The sequence below is a fragment of the Sapajus apella genome, unplaced genomic scaffold (assembly GCF_009761245.1).
Source record: "Sapajus apella isolate SASKATOON/1434 unplaced genomic scaffold, GSC_monkey_1.0 scaffold30, whole genome shotgun sequence".
NCBI classification, from domain to species: Eukaryota; Metazoa; Chordata; class Mammalia; order Primates; family Cebidae; genus Sapajus; species Sapajus apella.
The window spans coordinates 24,865,086-24,882,886 of NW_022436970.1; the positions used below are offsets into that span (position 1 = coordinate 24,865,086).

Genomic DNA, 17,801 nt, shown 5'->3' on the forward strand with positions numbered 1-17,801 from the left:
AAAAAAAAAAAAAAAAAAAAAAAAAAAGAAAGATGAGGCCTAAAATCTGTTTTGGGCTCAACAATTAGGAGGGCACTGGTGACCAAGGTGTTTCTGCAGAACGGTGAGGGTGGGGGTGAGAGGCGGGCAGGGGGCCGAGGAGACAGACACCGGGACTGCTGTTTTGAGAAACACAATAAAATGAGAGGTCACTAGAGGATCAATGGGAGACTGCAAGGCTTTAACTACATTTTTTTCACCCCACCCATAATTTTGCAAGGAAGATATATAGGGACATCATACCCATTTACCAGTGTAAATCGTAATAAAATAAAATCATAACTCATAAGCAAACAATAAAGTGTAAACACTCCTTCAATTATGACTTGTATTCCTGTAGGAAAAAAGCAAATTGTGGTCAGGTCACATCGGCCCACCATTTAACACAATTTTAAAACGTATATGGACATTTATTTAGTGCCTATTATTATGTTTTTAGTCACTGGGCTAAACTGATCAGATGGCTCCCATTGAGAGGGAAAAGTTGAAATCATGGGCGAGTGGATGGTGACCAGGAGGCTCTGAAGAGGGCTGTGAGCCCAAGGCCCAGCCTGGGCACGGCCTCTGTCCCTCGGCGGTTGGAGTGGGACTCAGGGATGGAGGGTGGCTGCGGGTTGCAGGGGCTCGGCGCTCTGAAAGGAGAAGGAGACCTTGTGGCCTCGTGCTGAAAGGAGCAGGTGTCCTCCAGGGGGCTTCGCCAAGAAGGAAAGGCCTGGAATAGCCACCAAGGGCGCGGCTGGGTTAGGGTTAGGGTTGGGGTCAGGGGAAGGAATACTGGGGGAGGGTTAGGGTCAGAGACATGGTTAGTCCTAGGCCGAGGTTCAGGGGCAGGGGCAGAATTAGGGTTAGGGTTAGAGGAACTGGGGGAGGCGCCTGCGCTGCCCTCGTGGCCGCTCCCACGTGTTCTGCGCCACGAGGGCGCCCGCCAGAGGCCCTGGGACTCCACCGACTAAGACCTGGAGCCATTTTGAAAGCCCTACTCCATGTTTCCACTCATTTTGAGGAATAAACTATTACTGCTACACAACTGATAAAAACCTGTACAAAAGTGAACTTTTAGGTTGAGAGTTATACAAATGTATGCAATTAACCCTCTCCCCACACAACTTATAGTAGAGCTAACTAAAAATCAGAATTCTCAAGAAAAGGTGTCGTCACTTTCCCATAGGAATGATGAAGTCAGGAGACCCCAGCCACTCGGTTCACCAGGATATGTCAATCATGGCACTCTTGTCCCAGTTCTGGGAGCCAAAGTTCTGTCCTCCAATGGCAAGGCAGCATTATCACAGCTGGGCTCCCATTGGCTCTGAGATGTGGGCGGGGTCACCACTCTGGAGCTGCCACTAGCTCCACCCCCATTCCATGCAAATGAAGTCAAAGCTGTGGTGAGTACATGTGATTGGTCACATGGTTGATGACACACTCTCCCCACCCCTTTAGTGACGTCATTGCCCACTCAAACTCTCACGAGAGTTTGCACAGATGTGGAGGGGAACTGGCAGAACAGTTCCCTGGGCCAGAAGGGAGTCAGGGGGGCCAACATGGGCCCTCCATTACCACTCCAGAGCCTCGAGTCTGTCTTTAGCCAGGGGCCCCCGAGGGGCCTGTGGGAAGTGCCAGGGGCCCCAAGCACACTCTGCTCCCATTGGCTGGCTGCGCCGACATGCAAATGAGGGCCAACGTCACTTCCTGAGGCCAATCGAGCGCCATTTTCTCTTTCTGGCTGCGCGGGAGGAGGGGACGAGTCGCGCCGGGGGTGGGCGCGCGCTGAGGCGGGGGTCCCGCCGCGCGGGGCGGAGGCGCGGGCGGGCGCAGGCGGCCCCACGGGACGCGGCGGCGCCCGGCGGAAGACGCGGCAGTGCTGCGAGAGGCGGCAGCGGAGACGCGGTGCTCCTTGGGCGCGGAGCGGTAGGTACGGCCCGGCTCGGCCCCGGCCCGCGCGGCGACGCCCCCTGCCCCAGTCCCTGCCGAGCCCCGCCCATGCCGGCACCCAGCCCATACCCACGCCCGCCGCCTGCCCTGGCGCTGCCCAAGGCCGCCTGGGGAATCCCGGGACGTTCTCGGCGCGGGTTCGCGGCCCGAACGGTGCCCGTCGTCCCCCGACGCACCCGCGGCCCGCCCCGCCCCGTCCGTCGCCGGTCACGTGGGAGCGGGTGCCGCCCCGGGAGGGCGGAGAAGGGGACGGGGACCAAAGAGGAGAGGAGGAATCGGAGAAAGATGGGGACGGGTACCGAGGGAGGGAAGGGGGCTGGTGAAGGGAGCGAGGAGTAGAGGTAGACGGAAGAGGGATGGAGAAGGAGAGACGGGGCGAGGAGCTGGGGCCACCCTAGTGAGAACCCCAGAAACGGCCTGCCCGCCCGCCGCAGCCCCGAGCCCGGGTTCTCCTGGAGGAGCGTTGAGTGGCGGCAAATGTAGGGCAGGAGCTGACGGTGACACCTAAATCTGCCCAGGTTTTTTTCCCCGTAGAACGGTTGAAGAACAGCTGATAACGGGCCCGTTTCTTCACCGTTGAGCTTTTGATGCGAGTATCAATAATTGATATGCAGATGTTGACTTTAAAATAACTTCATCTGCCGTGGCTGGTTGCGTTGAAATAGATTCCGTTTACAAAATTTCTTCCACATTTGGCTTTGGAATGTTAAAAATTGTAATTGCCCTTTTCAATATTGTACAGATGAAGAATGAGAAGTAATTAAATATTTTTTAAGTATTTTCTTTGAACAGAAGACTTGCCTGAATACTTAAAACGTATTCTATTTTCATGGGTAATCACTGCCTCTGGGGATCTTGAGGAATCTACTGGCTGTAGGGGAGTGGGGTGGGGGAGGAGAAACGGGTAAGCAGATAACTGACAATGCAGATTGGCAAGTGCTGCAGCAGATACTTGTAGAGGACTGTGGGCATATGCCACACGCAGCTTTTTATCAAAAAAGGGGGTTTGGAGTCTGAGTACGATTTGTGGGATTGAGCAGTCATTAGTGGGAGAGAGGACCACATGTAAAAAGGTAAGAGCTGTGTAAAGTACATATTCAGCTATGGTTGGAAGTCGGTAATGTAAGTGTAACTTATTTAGAGATGTTCCTGGAGAGTTGGCCGTGTATGAGTGTGTTTTAATATTTCAGTTAGGGTTAGGACTTCACTCTGAAGACAGGATTGAGCCCGTGGTCCTTAAACATGAAAGTGACAGATGTGTGTTAAGAAGGAAGTACAGGAGTGGAGATGAGACAAGAGGTTGTCCTACCAGCCCTCTAGTTGAGGAGGAACAATGAGGGTTAGGACATGTCTGAAAGAGTTGATCACTGTTTATGGGGGAAGATGACAACTATGCTAGATTTTTAGCTGAAGAGATTCTGGGATTTGGGAGACACCTGTTTTATTTGAACCCAAGTTTGTATGCTGTTGGTTAATTTATGATTGCCCTCATAAGTTCACCAACAGTATATTGCAAACTTGGGTTCTGCCCTGCCCTTTACCCTCTGGCCATCCCAGAACTGTTAGGGCAATGTGTTACATAGGTGGAAACGGGTATCTCCCAGTGATTTGAACCCAGATCTTCTTAATGTATGATCCAAATATTCTGTGTTTTTAAAGTTGTTTTTAAAAAAGCCCTGTATTCCAATTGTTGGGACATTTCATTTAGTTTTTTGGAGTTAGTTAATAGCAAACTCAGTGCTTATGTGCTACTTTGCATGTATTAACTCATTTATCCTCATAGCTATGCTGTGAATTAGGTCATACTTGCCCTGTTTTACGGAAGAGCCAGCTGAGGCCTAGAGAAAGTGATTTGCTGAAGATTACGTAGCTCCTAAATGATAGGGCTGATGTAAACTCAAGGAACACAGCTCCAGAATCCTTTTTGGTGACTATCGTTTTGTACAATTTCACAGAAACTGAAAATAGTCCTGTGGCTTAAAAAGTATGATTTATTGCTGTGTTACCTGAATGACTTTTTTTTTTTTTTTTTTTTTTTGAGACGGAGTCTCACTCTGTTACCTGGCTGGTGTGCAGTGGTACAATCTCAGCTCACTGCAACCTCTGCCTCCTGGGTTCAAGCTCTTCTGTCTCAGCCTCCCTAGTAGCTGGGACTACAGGCACATGCCACCACGCCTGGCTAATTTTTTTGTAATTTTGATAGAGACAGGGTTTCACCATATTGGTCAGGCTGGTCTTGAACTCTTGACCTCAGGTGATCTACCTGTCTCGGCCTCCCAAAGTGCTGGAATTACAAGCATGAGCCAGTGTGCCTGGTCAACATTTTTTTTTAAGAGTGTATTTTTTTTCTATAATAGAATATCTTTAAGAGATCATTATACTTAAAAAAAAAAAAAAGAGAGAGAGAAATCCTTTATGTACTCTTTTGGAAAATACTATTTTCTTGTGCATATCAGTGGAATTTTATGGTAGTTCCATGCCTACCACAAACTTCGGGAACTGAGATTTATTTTGAATTGAGATTGATAGTTTAGTGCATGATAGGTAAACAGTTGGCCACCCTAGTGAGCCTGCTGTTTTCTAATGGTGAATATACAGATTTTACTGAGCACTAAGAGTCTATGGAGAGCAGTATATATAGAGGATCTATAAATATGAAAACATTGAACTATTTCCTAGGTAATTCACCCCTGGGCATTTTATATGGATCATATATCTTAGGATTGATAAATTATGGTATAAGAATGGATCTAAGAATGAATAAATTGTGGTAGCTAAGAATGGATAAATTATGGGTAAAAGTCAGCTTCCCTTCCCCAATGTGATTGGCAACAGTTATGAAACTTCTGTAATTTACTTGCATTTTTAAAATCCTCTGTTGATTTCCCTAAAGCAGTTAGCAAACTGCTAAAAAAAAAAAAAAAAAAAAAAAAAAAGGGAAACTCCCTCCTCCCTCCTCCCCACCTTTTTTTTTTTTTTTTTTAATAAAAAGGTATTTGTGTGTTTTTGTTTAGGAGGACCACCATAACAATGATGAAGCAATGAGAGCACTTTTATTTGAGAACAAAAAGTTCCTATTTTTCAAATTCAAGAAAAAAAAAAAGATCAGATTGACAGCTCCTTAGACCTAGTCCCAAGCCTTGAACAAGTAACCACAGAACCCTGCCCAATCGCTGAGAGCCTCATTTTAGTAACCTCTTTCTGAGATTCATGTATGTACAACCATGCTTACGTGAATCGGCCAATCCCCAATCACTCTGCTTTAAAAGTCCACCATGTTTCTCAAAACCCTTTGATAAGATCAGCTCTTGCTGTGAGTTGAGACTTTCTTGGAAGCGGTGAATATAGCTTCCCTGTTTCAGAAAAATGTGGGTGATGGTCTCTACTTTAGACAATCCTGTTTGTCAGCCAGCTTTTGGAGAAGAACCCCAGATGATAGAAAGTATAGTGAAACTTTAAGGAAGAAATGAAATCAAGTCTGATAGAGTCCGTGGAAAGCAGCTAGCAAAATTTTGTTGAGTTTGGCTCTGGCCAAAGAAGCTGGTCTGGGCTAGAAAGTGACCTTGAGCTTAGTGTTTACAAGAGCATAATGAGGTTATGGCAGCTCTTCTATGGGAGTGTAAGCTTTTGAAGGCTAGAACCCAAATCAGTGCATTTTATTAAAGAAGATTTTTCAAACTATTTCCTATGATTTTTATATCCTCCCAGTTCTACAATGCTAATGATAGTTAAATCTCTCCTTTGGCTAAGACCAGGATACATTTTTTCACATAGATAACTTTTAAAAGAAATTTAACCCCTCCAAAACAGCTTCTCAAAAGCTTGTTTGCTTGTTACCCATCAAAAATTTCTCCCTATTGTATGTTAACCCTTTCTGCCTCCCACTCCTTTCCCAGTTTGATTCCAGTCTACCTTTTTGGTTTTACTTTTCCTAAATAAATTCAGATGTTTCCTCCTTTACCTCAGTCATCTTTTAATGCTAATTCATTCACCTTGTATGTCTTGGGCACCAGCTTTCCATTGCCATTCCCTCTTTTGAACCCCCAGCACTTTCTGCATATCTTATGGTTCTTATCCTGTTTTATTTTATATCTGTAGTTCATTTAATGAACATTCGCTATGCACTGTGCTCTGTGATGGGACCCTCTCAAGCAAATATAACATGATTTCTGCCCTGGAGTAGTTCAGCCCAATATGAGAAATGGATATATAAGTAGATAATTGCAACATGGTGAGTAGTGCAGTGGAGTGGTATATGGTTATTGTGCCAGGTCCTAGGAGGGATCATTAAGCCTGTCCTTGGGTGGAGGGTACAGAGAGGAGTGTAGAAGTAGAATTGTTTACTCAGAAATTGTCCTTGAAAAGCGTGAGAGGGCCAGGCATGGTGGATCATGCCGGTGATCCCCGTACTTTGAGAGGCTGAGGGGAAGGATTGCTTGAGCCCAGGAGTTCAAGGCCAGCCTGGGTAACATAGGGAGACCCTGCCTCTACAAAAAAATAAAAAAATTAGCCAGGTGTGGTGGCACACACCTTTAGTCCAACCTACTCAGGAGGCTGAGGGAGGAGGATTGCTTAAGCCTGGGAGGTTGTTAAGCCTGGGAGGTTGAGGCTGCAGTGAGCTGTAATCAAGCCATTACACTCTGGGCCTGGTTGACAGAGCAAGACCCTGTCTCAAAAAAAAAAAAAAAAAAAAAAAAGTCTTAAGAGATACTGTCAAATTGCCCTGTAAATGTGTAAAAATTATAATTTTTCTGCTTTTACTACCACCAGATGTTACTAATCTTAACAGTTAACTGTTTTGATAGTAAAAAATTGACATTATTTTAAATGGCATTTCTTTATTAGTGAACTTGAATAACCAAATGTTTGCCACTTCAGTTTGACTAATACATATTTTAGTGTGTGTAACCTACACTTTTAAATGTTTTTTGAAATAGTTGCAGATATATAGAAAAGTTACAAGTATATTATGAAGAATTTTTTTCCCTGAATCATTTAAGTTGCCAAAAAAAGTTGCCACATTGCCCTAAATACTGTTTCCTACAAACAAGAACATTCTCCTACATATCCATAACAAAATCATCAAATTCAGTATATCACTACATTCAAGTCGGTTATATTGCTGTATACCAAACCACCCCAAACTTAGTGGAGTAAGACATTTTATTTAGAAAGCTCATTAGTTCTGTGGGTCAGTTCTATTCAGACAGAGGACGGAGATGGTTTGTTTCTGGTCCACAGTGTCTGGGGCCTCATCTGGGAAGACTTAAAGGCAGGGGGTGACTTGACAGCTAGGGGCTAGAATCCTCAAGAGGCATCTTCACTCCCATGCTGATGGTTGCTATGGACCATCTCCACATGGTGTCTCTGTGGGCTAGTTGGCACTTCTACAAACATGGTATCTGGATTCTGAGCATGATCATCCTGAGAGGTATGTGGCATTTTTATGATCTAGTCTTGGAATTCTCATGGCATTATTTTCTCCATACTTTATTGGTTAAAGCAGCCACAAAGTTCTGCCCACAGGTCAAGAAGAGGGGGCATAGACGCCCTCACTTTCAGGAGGAGTTTAGGGCCATATTGTAACAGCATGTGGGTTGGAAGGTATTGTTGTGTGTTTGGAAAATTCGCTTTGCCACAGGTTATATCTGTTACTTGATATATGCCCAAATTGTCTCATATCTGGCCTGTGGGAGCCCTTTCAAGCTGGTTATTTTTGTATTTTGTTGACATGCCTCATTGAGCGGCTGCTTTATATTCTGGCGTAGGATGTTCTAGGCTCATCTTGTCTTTACCATCCTCCAGCCATTTTCCCAAGGGACCCTAGTTATTTTGAAAAGGAAAGTAGTATTTGGGAATTAAGATTTGAGCCCTACTTGTGCCCACTGCTACTGGGCGTATAACTGCATCCAGGCACTCTCAGTGGACAGAGCTATGAATGTATGTATGCATGTATGTGGACACATACTCTTGAACTGTCTTTATTTTTATATCTGTGTTGAGAACAGTGAGTTCACTTTAGTAACCCCTAGTCTGGTCAAGTACTGCAGGGTTTACTTTAATTGTATGCCTTTTTAGATATTGTTTTAAACAGCTTGAGATACAGTTTACATACCATACAATTCACCTATTTAAAGGGTACAGTGAATGGCTGTGAGCATATTAACATCATATATACATCACCACGTTTGAGCTCAGAATGAAGAAGCCCTGCTTCCATCACTTCCTAGCCTTGGCAGCCACTGTTGTGCTTCTTTATTTTGGGGGGGGGGGGCGGGGGCGGAGTTTCGCTCGTCGCCCAGGCTGGAGTGCAGTGGCATGACCTCGCCTCGCTGCAGCCTCTGCGTCCTGGGTTCAAGTGCCTCTCCTGTCTCAGCCTGTGGAGTAGCTGGGATACAGGCTTCCCACGAATTTTTTGTATTTTTAGTAGAGATGAGGTTTCATCATGTTGACCAGGCTGGTCTCGAACTCCTTACCTCAGGTGGTCCACCTGCCTCAGCCTCCCAGAGTGCTGGGATTGCCGGCGTGAGCCACCATGCCCAGCTTACTGTTGTGCTTTCTATGGATTTGCCTGTTCTGGACACTTCATATAAATAGAGTCATACAATATGTGGTGGTCCTTGTGTCTGGCATCTTTTACTTAGCATATTTCCAAGGTTTATCCATATTGTAGCACGTATGTATTTCATTTCTTTTATGGTCAAATAATATTCCATTGTATGGATATCCAGTCATCAGTTGAGGGGCATTTGGGTTGTTTACACATTTTGATGATTGAATAGTGTTGTTATGAACGTCCTTGTGTAAGTTTTTGTGTGGATGTATACTTTTCATTTCACTTGGGTAGAATTGCTCGTTCATATGTTACCTATATTTTTAATCTTTTGTGGGACTGTCAGACTGTTGTCAAGACTGGCTGCACAGGTTTACATTCCTATTAGAAATGTATGTGAGTTCCAATTTCTCCACGTCCTTGCCAATATGTTCCCTTTTTTTTTTTTTTTAAACTAGAGATATCCTGGTGGACATAATATTTCTTTGTGGTTTTGATTTGCATTTCCCCAAATGGCTAATGATGTTGGGCATCTTTTTTGTTTCGTTTTGTTCTGTTTTGAGACAGGGTCTCACTCTGTTTCCCGGCTGGAATATGGTGGCATGATCAGACTCACTGCAGCCTTGACCTCCTGGGCTCAGGTGATCCTCTCACCTCAGCCTCCTGGATAGTTGGGACTACAGGTGTGCACCAGGATGCCTAATTTTTTTTTTTTTTTTTTTTTTGGTAGAGAGAGGGTTTCACCATGTTGCCCAGGCTGGTCTCCAACAGCTGAGCTCAAATAGTCTGCCTGAGCAGCCCACCTCAGCCTCCTGAGGTGCTGCTGGAATTGCAGGCATGAGCCACTGTGCCCTGCCTGAGCATCTTTTCATGTACCTTAGTGGACATTTTTCTTTGGAGAAATGTCTGTTCAGATCCTTTTCCCATCTGTAAACTGGGTTACCTGTTTTTTAATTATTGAGATATGAGTTCTTTATCTGTATTCTGCATATAAGCTCTTTATCAGAAATATGACTTGCAAACATTTTCTCCCATTTTGTTGGTTTTTTGCTTTTTTGATGGTGTCCTTTGAAGCACAAAAATTTTTAATTTTGAAAAAGTTCATCATACCTCCTTTTTCTTTCATTACTGGTGCTTTTTGGTGTCATATCTAGGGATTTCTTGCCAAATCCAAGGTCATGAATGTTTATGCTTATGTTTTCTTATAAGAGTTTTATAGTTTTAGGTCTTACATATAGGTGTGTGATCCACTTTGAGTTAATATTTGTATATGGTGTAAGGAAGAGGTCAACCTCATTTATTTGTATATGAATGTTCACTTGTTCTACAACAATTTGTTGAAAATTATACTCTATTCCTAGAGTTTTACCAACCTTGTTAAAAAAATATCTTTTTGTGTGTTACATATATGTACTTATTACAGCTTCGTTTTCTTTCCTTTTAAGGAAAATTTCAAAAATGTTTCAAATTCCTGTGGAAAATCTTGACAACATCAGAAAGGTGCGAAAAAAGGTGAAAGGTATTCTTGTGGATATTGGGCTTGACAGCTGCAAGCAGTTACTGAAGGTAAGAGGAGATAAGTAGTCAATTGAAATTTGGAGGTGAGATTTGAACTGGGGTTTTTTGAAGAGTGGGTAAGATTCCTCAAAATGGAAATTGCTATTATTATACTTCAGATGGCTTTGTGAAAACCTCCTTAGTACTGATTTATGTCTTTATGACATAAAGTGAGCTATTTAAACTCTTCAGGTTTTAAGCTACTTGAAGGAAGGGATTTTTCTAGTCATTAGTTACTAAAAAATTGTTTTTGATGTTTGAGGGAAATGTATTGATTTGTTTATTATTTTAGCAAAAGAAAACTAAATTTCCCCTATTAGAGTGATCAATAAATGGGCATGCATACGTGAAATGACAGAGTGGTTTTTTTTTTTTAATCCTGATTTGTGAATTTGTATATATGGTCTCAGAAAAGTTAGTTTTCCTAAAATTTTGTCTGTCCATTTAACATTGAGAATATATAGTTGGCATATATAGTTTTTAAAAACATTAAATAAGAGTTATTGTACATCACTCCTGTAAAATCTCAGCACTTTGGGAGGCCGAGGCGGGCAGAGTCAGGAGTTGGAGACCAGCTTGGCCAACATGGTGAAACCCTATCTCTACTAAAAATACAAAAATTAGCCTGGTGTGGTGGCGGGCGCCTGTAGTCCCAGCTATTCAGGAGGCTGAGGCACAAGAATCATTTGAATCTGGCAGGCGCAGGTTGCAGTGAGCTGAGATGGCGCCACTGCACTCCAGCCTGGGTGACAGAGTGAGTCTCTGTCTCAAAAAAAAAAAAAAAAAAAAAAAGGCTCTTGTATATCCTTGTAGTCATTGGTAATGATATTTTTGTCTCATGTAATCATTTGTACCATTGAATTCCCCTTCATTAATAAATCTAGTCTAGGACCAGGTATTGTATTTGGTTGTCAGGTCTCTTTAGTCTCTTTTGAATGTCAATTCAATTTTTTAAAGTAGAATTCTGTTAGGAAATGTGTTTTATTTTTACGTAAAATGTCAGTAACAACAAAAGTTTCTCATTCTCGAGTCCTTTGTTTTTGACTTGACTGGAACTGAGCATTGCTCATGCACTTTTGCTTCCTTAGCCTGAGAATGTGTTTGCTCATCTGAATTTGTTCACGACTGTTTACTTTTTCTTTCCAACACTTTACTGACAGAGAGATACAGTACTTCACAAGGGGAAATTAAAGGATTTGAATGGCTTAAAACAGTTAGATTAACTGTTGAATTAATAAAACTAATTATTCTGGGGATAAATTTTTATTATTAATTTGTAGTTAGGCCTATATATTATGAAATTTTTGAAAATTTAAGCAATATAGAAGTTTTTTATAGAAAAATTAGAGGCCAGACACAGAAACAAGAAAGGCTCACATGTAAACCATTACCCTGAAATATCCAGAATTAACATTGTTATCTATCTACAGATTTTAAAAAATAGGATGTATTCACATTTTTTTCCTTAAAAGGATATGATCAAATTGTATAAGATACCATACTAGCTGTTTTTTCTTTTTCACTGAACCTCATAGTAAGAACCTTTTTCCATGTCAAGTGCATTTATTCTTAATCCACTACAGCAATTAGAGTTCTTTGTTTTCAAGCACCAGAAACCAATCTGACCAATTTACACAAAAGGAGCTTTATTAGAAGCCTCTTGGGGGGCTTATGAATCCAAGCTGACGGGAGAACCAACATTGTATGAGAAGGAACCAAGGGAACAACCTGTCCATTGTCCTCACCACACCCTGCTCTGTATTTCAGATTTCAGAGTGGTATGTCACTCTGCCTTCTCATAAGATTTCTATAGCACATGTGACTTCAATCTTAGCAAGAGTTAACACCTCCAATAGGAGGCTATTCTTGTCAATAGCGTGGCTGAGAGAAGAAAGCCTTAGGAAAGGTAGACTCTTCCAAGAACCTTATCTTCTTTTCTAAAGTATGTCTAAACCCTGCTACACATAGAAACTCTTCAGGAGTTGTTTTTTTATAAAAATTAACATCCGATCAGAAATTAAATTGGATCTGGGTTGGGCAAGGGATCCTTGTCAAGTTGCCTGCCAAACATACGTTGGTGCCATCAGTGCAGGACAGGGATGGTTGCCACCTTGCTGCACACTGGGATGCCACAGCAAGTGTATTCAACCACCTGCCTCCCAACCCTTCAATCTGTGCCGGTCCCCTACTTGGGGCTGCAGTGGAATGTGGACCTTTTGACAACTTGGTACAGTCCCAGGTGGAAGATATGAGTGGGAGAGTGGTTATAGGGTTGGGGACCAGGAGGCCAGATGGGATTTGGGGTGAGGGTAAGGCCGGGAGCAGTATCAGACCTGGCCCTGTAAAGGATAAAGGAGGCCAACCATGTGTGAGCTCTGAGGCTCAAAGCCCTTGGCATGTGCTCATGTCCCCTCAGAGTTCACTTTTATAAAACACAGATTCAAAGATAAATTGTTAAGAATTCCCGATGCTTACCACTGAGCATGAAATCCCTTGAGTGCAGGCTTTGTGCAGCTGTGCTAGTTGCATGCCCATGGAGCTGGCCCTGACTGGTATATTATCTTTATTTTGAGACAGGGTCTTGCTCATTTACCCAGGCTGGAGTCCAGTGTTACAATCACGGCTCACTGTAGCCTCGATTTCCTGGGTTCATATGATATTCCCAACTCAGCTTTCTGAGTAGCTGGCACTACAGGTGTGCATCACCACACCTGGCTGATTTTTTTTATGTGTGTATTTTTTGTAGAGTCGAGGTTTTACTATGTTGCTCAGGCTAGTCTCAAACTCCTGGGCTCAAGTGATTCACTTGTCTTGGCCTTCCAAAGTGCTGGGATTATATGTGTGAGCCACTGCACCTGGACTGACTGGTATTTTCTAAGACCTTCCCAGGTCTTTTTTTTTTAGTGTAATGATTTATTTAAGCTAACATGTTAAAATATCGTTTCAAGATGTAATTAATATAAAATAAGCAATTAAATGTTTTATCCTCTTTCTCTTCTAAGTATATTAAAAATTTTTTTTGCAAAGTATATAACAAAAGTTTCTATTTTTAAGTGTACAATTCTGTAGCATTAATTACATTTACAATGTTTTGCAACCATCGCCTTTATCTACTTCCAAAATGTTTCATTAACCTCTAATAGACACTGTAATTTTTAAGCAGTAACTTCCTACCCACACTCCCCACCACCAGTCCCTGGTAACTTCTAATCTACCCTTTTGTTTCTTTGAATTTGCCTTTTGTAGATACTTAATAAAAGTGGGATCACACCATATTGGTCCTTTTGTGTTTGGTTTATCTGTCTAGCATAATGTTTATAAGGTGCATCCATATCGTATGTATAAAAATGTTATTCCTTGTTATGAGTCAGTAATACTCCATTGTATGAATATACCATATTTTATCAGTTCCTCTGTTGGACATTTGGATTGAGTCCACATTTGGCTCTTGTGAATAATGCTGCAACGAACATTGGTGCACAAATATGTTTGAGTCACTGTTTTTAGTTATTTTGAGTGTGTATACCTAGGAATGGAATTGTTGGGTCATATAGTTATTCTGTTTAGTTTTTTGAAGAACTGCCAAACTCTTCACAGTGAAAGCGCACCATTTTACATTCCTGCCAGAAATGTACAAGAATTCAGTCTATCCACGTCATTTTCAACACTTAACTTTCTTCTTCTTCCTCCCTTCCCTTTTTTTCTCCCTCCCTACTTCCTTCCCTCTGTCTTCCTTTTCCATTTTCCCTCTCTCACTTGCAACCCTAATGTGAAGGGGAATGTCATAGTGGTTTCCATTTGCCTTTCCCTAGATAAATGAATTGGAGCATCTTTTCATGTGCTTATAAGCCATTTGTATATCTTCTTTGGAAAAATGCCTGTTAAGATTCTTTGCCTGTTTTTTTATTGGGTTGTTTGTCCTTATGTTGTTGAAATACAGTAATTTCCTTATTCTGGATATTAAACTGTTATCAAATATATGATTTGCAGATATTTTCTTCTATGCGTTGTCGTTTTACTTTCTTGATAACATCTTTTGATGCACAAAAGTTGTTAATTTTGATGAAGTCCAATTTATCTATTTTTTCTTTTGTTGTTCGTGTTTTTTATGTCATATCTAAGAATCCATTGCCAAGTCCAAGGTCATGAAGGTTTTCTCCTATGTTTTTCCTAAGAGCTTTATGGTTGTAGTTCTCATGTTAGGTTGCTGATCTATTTTGAGTTAATTCTTGTATATTGTATAAAGTAGGATCCCGGTTTCATTCTCTTATATGTAGATAGAAATTCGGTTGTTTCAGCACTGTTTCTTGAAGAAACTGTATTTTCCCTGTTGAATGGACTTGGCACCTTTATTGAAAATCAGTTGGTCCTGGATATATAGGTTTATTTCCTTACTCTTAATTAGATTCCATTGATCTATATGTCTATCCTTATACCAGTCCTGTACTGTTTTTTTGTTTGTTTGGTCCTCCCCCCCTCCTTTTTTGAGACTGTGTCTCACTCCAGGCTGGAGTGCAGTGGCACTATGTCGGCTCACTGCAACCTCTGCCTCCTGGGTTCAAGTGATTCTCCTGCCTCTGCCTCCCAAGTAGCTGGAATTACAGGTGCCCACCACCACACCTGGCTAATTTTTGTTTTTTTAGTAGAGACGGGGTTTCGCCATGTTGGCCAGGCTGATCTCAAACTCCTGACCTCCTGTGATCCACCTGCCTTGGCCTCCCAAAGTGCTGGAATTATAGGCATGAACCTCCGTGCCCCGCCCCTATACTGTTTTGATTTAAACAAATAGTCATTTTATAAGTTTTGCAATTGGGAAGTGTGAGTCTTCCAACTGTATTCTTTATGTCAGTATTTTTCTGACTTTTTGGGGCCACGTGTAATTTCTTTCGTATGAATACGAGGATAGACTTTTCCATTTCTGCAAAGAAGACTGTTGGAACTTTGATAAGGATTGTGTCGTTCATTACTTTGGGGATTTATTGACATCTTAACAATATATTGTCTTCCTATTTGCGAACATATTTATTCTGTTTCTTTAGGCCTTTAATTTCTTTGAACAATGCTTTGTAGTCTTCATTGTGTAAGTCTTTCACTTCCTTGGTTAAATTCATGTAATAAACTCATAGGTATTTTGTTATAAGTAGAATTTTGTTCTTAATTTCCTCTTCAGAGTTTTCAGTGCAGATCTATGGAAACACAGTTGATTTTTGTGTATTGATTTTGTATCATGCAACTGTGCTGAATTTGTTATTAACTCTGGTAGCTTTCTTGTAGATTCTTTGGGGTTTTCTATGTGTAGAGAATCATGCCTTCTACAAATAAGGTTTGCCTTCTGTTTTCAATTAGGATGCCTTTTATTTCTTTTTCTTGTCTCATTGCTCTGTTTAGAACATCCAGTACAATATCGTGTAGCAGCAATAAAAGTGGGGGTCCTTGTCTTGCTCTTGGTATTAGGAGAATTTTTAGTCTTTTACCATTGAATATGATGTTAATGGGTTTCTCAGAAATGCCCTTTATCATGTTGAGGAAATTTCCTTCAATTCCTAGTTTTCTGAGTGACTTTTTTTTTAATCATGAAAAGGTGTTAAATTTTATATCCCTTCTTTATGCAAGTTATGATAACCATGTGATTTTTCTCCCCCCGCTTCATTCAACTAATGTGGTGAATTACATCGATAAATTTGTTTATGGTTGACTCCCCCTTCCATTCCTGGGATGCAACGCACTCACTTGGTCGTGGTGTATAATTGTTCTAATACATTGTTGAATTTGGTTTGATGTGTCGTTTTGCTAGTGTGTTGTTAAGGATTTTTCATCTGTGTTCATAACAAATATCAATCTGTAATTTTCTTGTGATGTTTTTATTTGGCCCTGGTATCAGGGTAATGCTGGCTTTAAGAATGAATTAGAAATTGTTTCCACCTCTTCTATTTTTTTGTGAAGAGTTTGAGAAAAATCGTTGTTCTTTAAATGTTGTTTGTTTTTTTTTTTTTTTTTTTTTGAGACAGAGTCTCGCTCTGTCGCCCAGGCTAGAGTGCAGTGACGTGATCTGAGCTCACTACAAACTCCACCTCTCGGGTTCAAGCGATTCTCCTGCTTCAGCCTCACAAGTAGTTGTGATTACAAGTGCCTGCCACCACACCTGCCTAATTTTTGTATTTTTAGTAGAGATGGGGGTTTCACCATCTTGGCCAGGCTGGTTTCGAACTCTTGACCTCAAATGATCTGTGCACCTTGGCACCCCAAAGAGCTGGGATTACAGGCATGAGCCACCATACCCAGCCTTTAAATGTTTTTTAGGATTCAACAGTGAAGCCACCTGGTCCTGGACTTTTCTTCGTTAGGAAGTTTTTGATGAATTCAATCCCTTGTTACAGAATTTTGAATTTTTTCCATTTCTTTATGAGTATGAATCAGTTTTAGGTAATTAGTGTCTTTCTAGGAATTTGTCCATTTCATCAAGTTAATTTTGTTCACATACAGTAGTTCCTAGTAATCGCGCGTGCGCGCGCGCGCGCGCTCGCTCTCTCTCTCTCTCTCTCTCTCTCTCTCTCGATGAAAATAATCACTCTTTATGGCAGCTCTAGCCCTAGGTTGTTTTACCTGTGTTTTTGACTGACTGGCTATAAACAGATGTGCCCACAAGCTCCCTCCTTGGATTTGATTAATTTGCCAGAGTGGCTCACCAAACTCAAAGCAATGCTTACTTACATTTACTGGTTTATTACAAAGAAAGGATATTATAAAGAATCTCAGTGAACACCAAAGAGATACGTAGGGCAAGATATAGGGAAGGGGCCAGAACTTCCAGGCCCTTCCCAGGTACTCCACTCTCCAGGAACCTCCATGAGTTCGTTTATCCAGAAGCCCAGCAAACCCAGTCCTGTTGGGTTTTTACGGAGGCTTCCTTACGCAGGCCTGCTTACGCAGGCCTGATTGATCAAATCATCTTAAACTGTCAGCCCTGCTCCTTTTCCTGGAAGCTAGCTGAAAGTCCCTACCCTCTAAACTTGCTTTGGTGATCAGCTCCCATCCCTGCAGCTACCCAGGAGCTGCCAACCACCAGTCATCTCATTAGCACACAAAAAGACAAAAATTAACAATGTTAATTCTGGATATTTCAGGGTAATGGTTTACACGTGAGTATTCTTGTTTCTGTGTCTATTTTTAAATTTTTCATTGAAAACTTCTATATTGCTTGAATTTTCAAAAATTTCATAACATATGAGCCCAATTACAAATTAATCTCACTTAGGAGATTCCAGGGATTTTAGGAGTTGTATGTCAGGAAATAGGGATGAAGACCAAATGTATATTTTGGAATATCATACATGGCATATATTTTTCTATTTGTAAACCTTTAATCCATAATGACTTTATATTTAAAGTTTTAATAGAGAGCATATAATTGGTCTTGCTTTATTAGTCAACCTGTTAATCTATGCCTTTTGAGTATTTAGACCCAGGGGTTGGCAAACTATAGCCATGGGCCAAGTTGGGCATGCTCTCTGTTTTTGTAAATACGGTTCATTGGGGTGGGGTGCAATGGTAATCCCAGCACTTTGGGAGGCTGAAGTGGGAGGATTACTTGAGGCCAGGCGTTATAGACCAGCCTGGAAAACATAGCAAGACTCTGTCTTTAAAATAACAAATAAATAAATTAGTCAGGTGTGGTTGTAGTTCCAGGTAGTCCCAGCTCCTTGGAGGCTGAGGTGGGAGG

General features: G+C 41.6%; 1 protein-coding gene across 5 annotated transcripts in view; it reads left to right on the forward strand.

Moving 5' to 3' along the window:
- The first annotated feature begins 1,505 nt into the window (after positions 1-1,505).
- ADNP2 (ADNP homeobox 2) overlaps positions 1,506-17,801 on the forward strand; it is a 32,712-nt gene continuing 16,416 nt past the window's right edge. The window contains exons 1-2 of one of the 5 annotated variants that reach the window (XM_032293805.1): positions 1,506-1,947; positions 9,970-10,090. In XM_032293805.1, the coding sequence (XP_032149696.1) occupies positions 9,983-10,090 (108 nt within the window). In that variant the 5' untranslated portion in view covers positions 1,506-1,947; positions 9,970-9,982. Of the gene's footprint in view, positions 1,952-2,271; positions 3,045-6,620; positions 7,403-9,969; positions 10,091-17,801 lie in introns of those variants that run through there. The other 4 variants (XM_032293809.1, XM_032293807.1, XM_032293806.1 and 1 more) reach the window with 4 other exon arrangements.